The sequence below is a fragment of the Telopea speciosissima genome, chromosome 3 (genome assembly GCF_018873765.1).
Source record: "Telopea speciosissima isolate NSW1024214 ecotype Mountain lineage chromosome 3, Tspe_v1, whole genome shotgun sequence".
NCBI classification, from domain to species: Eukaryota; Viridiplantae; Streptophyta; class Magnoliopsida; order Proteales; family Proteaceae; genus Telopea; species Telopea speciosissima.
In genome coordinates this window covers 33,887,855-33,894,470 of record NC_057918.1, presented here as the reverse complement: position 1 = coordinate 33,894,470, position 6,616 = coordinate 33,887,855, and the positions used below count along the sequence as shown (strand labels likewise).

The 6,616-nt window shown below is 39.1% G+C and overlaps 1 protein-coding gene across 1 annotated transcript; it reads left to right on the top strand.

Moving 5' to 3' along the window:
- Nucleotides 1-4,391: 4,391 nt before the first annotated feature.
- Nucleotides 4,392-6,318, top strand: LOC122654618 (probable glucuronoxylan glucuronosyltransferase IRX7). Its single transcript, XM_043848786.1, has 4 exons — nt 4,392-4,711; nt 4,798-5,159; nt 5,274-5,524; nt 5,797-6,318. The coding sequence occupies exons 1-4, from the start codon at nt 4,423-4,425 to the stop codon at nt 6,278-6,280; spliced, it is 1,386 nt and encodes a 461-aa protein (XP_043704721.1). The 5' UTR covers nt 4,392-4,422; the 3' UTR covers nt 6,281-6,318.
- The last annotated feature ends 298 nt before the right edge of the window (nt 6,319-6,616 follow it).

Below are 6,616 nucleotides of genomic sequence, written 5' to 3'. Positions count from 1 at the left end.
GGAGTTGTCTGAAGCCAAATATTGTCTTTGGAGTTGTCTGAAGCCCTGTACCTGTGAACCAATCTCAAATATTGTCTTTAGTATTAGGAAGGTTTTGAGCTGAATTCTATGTTACTTGAACTAAAAACAGCTGAGTGATGTTAGATATAAAAACAGTGGAAGATTCTTAACAGCCTGTGGATTTATTCTTCTCTTACACTGTTCTACTTAATAGCCACACTATGGAATGCTCTCAACAAGGATGTACAGTCCGTAACAATCTACACTAGAAATTTGGTCAATAGCTAATAACTAGCACTGTTCTATTGTATTAAGATCTTGTTTGTTGAGGTGGTGGCTTCAATGACTCATATATACTTAAACCATAATAAACTTGGTTGCCTTACAGGATGTTGCAATCTGACCTGGAGAAAGAAAAGGAGAGGGGGGAGAGGCAAAACAAATGGATAAATATAAGTGGCTTTAATGCTATTTCCTTTTTTTCTTGTGGAACAATTAGGGCTGGAAGAGCAATTGTCTGAAATTTTGATTCCAATACCTTTTTTTTGTTTGGTAAAGGATTCGAATACCTGGAGCTGAAGGTTGGAGGGTTTTAATTCATTATAGTACACGCAGGGAAAAAAAGAAGAAAAACAGCCACAAAGTGTAGTCTTTGTTGTGATTGTATAATACTATACTAGTTTGGAATTGTGTTTAGGTTGAAAATTGACATGTGAGGAAGGCACAGAGGAAAAAAATAGAAGAAAAACAGCAACAAAGTGTAGTCTTTGTTGTGATTGTATAATAGTTTGGAATTGTGTTTAGGTTGAAAATTGCCATGTGAGCAAGGGACCTTTGGGCTCTACATATCCACAAAATTTCAGTCTCAGGAAATAAGTGTATTGTTAGAGGGTTATTGGTCTACGTAGACCAAGAAACCTTACCCAAATTTCATAGATAAAATAATTCAAAATGGCTGAAAATAAAGTGGGAAGAAATTGTTGATTTTTTACGTAACTTTTACCTGTTTTACTTACTATAGTAAGAAATTTTTGTTGGTTATACATTCCATTCCTTATTACATAACTTGCCCCCCCCCCCCTTTTTTTTTAATAAAGTGATTTCCTTTCCCTCTACTTTCAACCAAACGGAGCCTTGGCCACCGCTCTCCTTTTAATTTCTTACTCATCTAATCTATTTTCTTCCATCTCAAATCTCTCAATGAGTCAACTGGATGCTCAAGGGCTTTTTGCGGAATTCAGAAGTTTTGAATTATATTATTTTAGTTTACTAATCTACTTTTAGTGTTTGGTTGGAAGGGAAATGCAAATATTTCATTGGGAGGCGAAATATATTTACAGAAAATGCAAATATTGGAAAAAAAAAAGTTTATGAAAATAAATTTATCTGAGGTGTAAGGCCCTTAGGCCCTTATTGTATATGTCTACGTTTTTTTTTTATTCTACTCTAGTTTAACCTGTGCCATTCCGTGCAGATTATAAAGCTAATTTGATATGCTTATTCTCCAATGACTCCAAAAAATAAAAAATATGAAGGACATGCTAATAGTAATACAAAATAGTACTTTATTAATAATAATTCTTTTAAAACATTGTAAAATAAATCGTAATTAGTGGGAATAAAAGGTCGTCTCTCATGCGTCATGAAATATTTTTTTGATGTGTTCAAGTATTTTTTTTTGGTAAAAATGTGTTCAAGTAACCAATACCATTTAGTTGGGATGATACTGAACTGAATGCAGCCATTCTTATCTTACACGAAATCGACAGAACTATTCTGGCTAGGATATCAGCAATCCATTATTAGTCCTGGAAATACAAGAGAATAAAACTGAATGAAAAATGGTTGCTATACAAAATATATCATGGATAATTGGTGCAATGGTTAGACAAACTATTACTGTCCCTGGATTTGTAATTGAGGAAATGACTTCTAAATTATTCGATTTGACTAGGATGCGATTCCAACCCATAGATTTGGAATGGAAAAGATTGACGAATTGATAGAGCTTCACCGACTATCATCTTATTAAACAAAACACGCAGCTGCAACTTGGGCACCAAATCAATCCCAAAAAATATATTCATTACCCCCTTAAGAACCTCCTTTTGGTAGGGCTACATCATAGTTTAACTTTAGAAGACCGGTTGGAGGATGTTTCCAAATAGATGCACAGGATGAAGATGAAGATATAGTAGTATTCACATTTGGCATGTGTTCTTTTTTAGCTTCACCATGTTCTTGAAATGATCACTTAACATGCATAAAATCAAGTCATTCTGGGCTATCCATAAGCTCCAACGTCCACAGTATGTGAGAAAGAAAGATTCACACACAATGGTTTTATTCATAAAGAAACTGATGTAAATCTAATTCTTGAATCCTCATAAAGGTCTTTGGATCTGATAGAGGAGATACTGAATAGAATAGTAAACAACCAAACCAAACCACCATTGCAAAAGGACACTTAAACAAAATATGATGTAGACTCCACTTAGGCATTACATCTAGGACACGAAATATGCAAAGGGACACACGGTGAAGGGCTTCATTGGAAGCCACTCCTTGAGCACAAACACGCCAAAGAAAACTTTTGATTTTTGATAAAGTTTGGGCGGACCAAATACACTTCCAAACTCCATCAGGAACCATGCTAATAAAAGAACAACATGATGAAGGTAGTCTCATGGAAAACTGCTCATGATGGATGTTTGATAGACGATGCCATGCTGATTTGACTATGAATTTCCCCGAACGAGATGCTCCCCATACTTCACGGTCTTCGACTAAGATTGATATTAAGAATATTTGTCTAGTCTCATGGATGAAATAGAGAATTAATTAAATCCAGACACCAATTCCTATTCTCTTGATTAATAAACTAAGAAACCCATTCAATATTACATTGATCGGGTTTTGGGTGTTAGATCATTAGATCTTTATTTGGAGGAATACATCTATCCTCCCAGATCTTTTCTTTGACCCATCACCTATTTGCCAAGTAAGGCTTTTTAACCAGACCTTTCGTTTTTTTAGAATACTCTGCCAACCACAAGAAGAAAGATTACCCAACTTTGTTTGTAGGAAATTGGTGTGAGAAAAATTATATGCAATTACATACATACAATATTTCGTAATGTAAGTCTATAATTTCATAGACATACAATATTGTATGAGGGTGTGATTTCTTAGAAGTTCGGACAGATTCTCCACAAGTGATTAGTTGGTTTTTTTTAATGGAATTATGGAGCGATGCCTTTGCATTACCAAGCTGGCTTCTCGAAGGATCCAAACCCTTAATAATAAAGATTTAAAGGTAGAATCAAATCCTTGACCCCACACACACACACACATTCAAGTCCAGCTTATTATTATAGGCTTTAAGCTTTTTTTTTTTTTATCATAATGAGTTTATTATTGGATTATCAAGTAAAGAAGAAAATCTAAGAGCAAAATAAAAGAAGGGAACCCACACATGATGACTCAATAGTTATGGTTCGTGTTAAGTACTTTCCAGATCAAATCCAACCACTACTTCTGAAATTTAGTTAAATTCATGCCCACCTTTTATGACGATTTCTCCATAACATTAAAAAATCAGTATATTTTTCTCAGCACTCAGCAGTAGAAGTAGACGAGGGAGTTTTGAACGATCAGGGGAAGACGACGAAGCTCTTTCTGAAGACTCTTTTCAAGTACTGCGAAATTCCAACTTTCACAGCTAGCTATAGGGACCCAGAGGAAGAGAGCTTCTCAGCTTCATAAAAAGCTTCCCTTTTATCGAACTTTCCGCCCGAATAACAGTAATTTATTAGTAAGCATATCTTGGGGATTCCAAAATTTCGAAAAATTTGAGTGAAAGGGAAATCGATTCATGATCTGTCAATTTATGATTTCCACTTTCCCTCTCGAGATTGTTCTTAGTTGCAGAGAACTTTTATCTTGTTCAACTACCAGTCAGAGTTTCCTTGTTGATGGAGAAGTACATGAACTCGGCCGTCTGCATCTCTTAAGCAGAGCATGAAGAATATTATGGTCATGTTTTTTTTATCCCTCTCCTCATTTTTTATAGGATAAAAGGAGCTCAAAACCGCAACTCTCGGTGGGTGTGGGTCACATGACTCATCTACGCCATGTGACCGACCTTCTTTCTCTAATAATCTCTCATCCTACAGGAAGCCCAAGCAGAAGAGGGAAAATTTAAAACCACCAAAACCCCCCAACCAAATCTAGCTAGAACAAGTGAAGAACAGAAAACAATCCTTTTTATCCTTTCGCAAGATAAACGAACCTCCAACAACCAATCTCTCCAATCTCGGTTCTTCGTATTCACTTCAAGCTTCAACCAGCACTGAAAAGCCCTCTTAAAGACTAATACTCTGATTTTGTTTCGGTTTATTTCTGCTTCTAATCATTGAGAAAATGGTGTTCAGAAGAACAACGAAGAGTAGTAAACGCTTCTATTTGAGGATGAAGCTCTTAGACCGTCATGGAAACTTTTGTTACAGATATATCAGATGGGTTCTTTGCTTATCTTTAAGCCTCTATTTCATCAGCTCTTACCTCATCAGTAGCTCCACCACACCCACATCACTGCATAAAGCCACCGTCTCTACTTTGCGAACCAGCAGCAGCGTTTCCCGAGCACTGTTCGAAACCAACACGACGGATCTGCAACAACCCAAAAGCCAAAAACCAATCTTGTCTCGAGGTTCAATCCTCTGACAAAGCTTTCTTCGGTTCCTCTGGTTATTTCTATTATTCGGGTCTCTTATTTCATTTGATTCGCTCTCTCAGGTGTCTTCAACGATCTAAAGGTATACATCTACGATCTCCCCCCGAAATACAACAGCGACTGGCTGGCAAACGAGAGGTGCAGTAAGCATCTGTTCGCTGCAGAAGTCGCTATACACAAGGCTCTGTTGAGTGGCGATGTAAGGACGCTCGATCCATCGGAAGCCGATTTCTTCTTTGTCCCAGTTTACGTTTCCTGCAACTTCAGTTCTCAGAATGGATTTCCGGCGATTGGTCAAGCGCGGCCTTTGTTGGCGTCAGCGGTGCGCCTCATCTCTTCTGAACTGCCGTTCTGGAATCGAAGTGGTGGGGCTGATCATGTTTTCGTTGCTTCCCACGATTACGGAGCCTGTTTTCATGCTATGGTGAGTACAGAAGCTATTTTTCATTTTTCATTTTTTTTTTAATTTTAAATGGGTCTTCCAAAATCTCGAATGGCATTCAATTAATCAGAAGCAATTGTGTATTGGATTCTGAAGGAGGACGAAGCGATCGCAGATGGGATTCCGGAATTCTTGAAGAGATCGATTATATTGCAGACATTTGGAGTCAGATACCGGCATCCCTGCCAAGCCGTGGAGAATGTACTGATTCCGCCTTATGTGTCGCCGGAGAGCGTACAATCGACGCTCGAGAGGGCGCCGGAGAGCGGCAAGAGGGACATTTGGGTCTACTTCAGAGGGAAGATGGAAGCTCATCCCAAGAACGCCAGCGGACATTTTTACAGCAAGTAATAAATTCCTCCGCAACTTGAAAGTAAAATTACATAAATACCCCTGGAGTTTAGCCGTTTTCCTTCTTCGCGAGCACAACAGAATGAGGAAACAAAGTTGACTGGCAGGTTCCTAACATGAAATACGAAAAACGGATTAAAGTTAGATCACATTTTATCCATTATTAGGACGAAAATGCCCATGGTGTTGACTTTCTGTTTAAGAACCATTTTTTTCCCTCCGGGTTTTTTGGTAAATCTCTTTTTTTTATATATATATATATTTCCAGGAGGGTAAGGACGGTTATATGGCAGAAGTACCACCGGAACCGGAAGTTTTACCTGAAACGGCAGAGATACGACGGATATCAATCAGAGATCGTGCGGTCGGTGTTTTGCCTCTGCCCGCTAGGGTGGGCCCCGTGGAGTCCCAGACTGGTTGAATCGGTCGCCCTTGGTTGCATCCCTGTTATCATCGCCGACGGTATCCAATTCCCTTTCGCTGACGTAGTCCGGTGGTCGCAGATCTCGTTGACGGTGGCGGAGAAGGATGTGGGGAAGAAGTTGGGAAGAATACTGGAGCATGTGGTAGCGACCAATCTCTCTGGCATCCAGAGGAACCTGTGGGACCCAGAGATAAGACGGGCCCTACTTTTCAACCATAAGATCCAGGTTGGCGATGCGACGTGGCAGGTTCTAGATGCCCTATCTAGGAAGCTAGATAAGTCCTACAGAAGTTCAAGGTTGCTTGGCCAACGGCGTTTCGACACGTGAGATTGAGGATTGGAGTTTGAATCGAACAGGTGGCAGGTATTGATGTATACGGCTTTGGGCCAGTCGCCAGCGTGGAAGCTTGTCAAGAGGCAAAAATAATAGAAGAAAGAGCGAGGGTCACCGATCGGACTTTTTTTCTCTCTCAGGTGGGGCCCAGCCAGCAGAAAAAACGCGGGATATGAGCGGTTCATTAAAACAGTTTTTTAATGAAAGCGGTGTTATGGTGGGTGGGGTTATAAGTCACGGAATCATCAAACACTGGAGGGTACAGTCTACAGTGACAGCATTTTGGGATTCTTGGAAAACTGTTCTATCCTAAATTGTCCAATCTGTAAA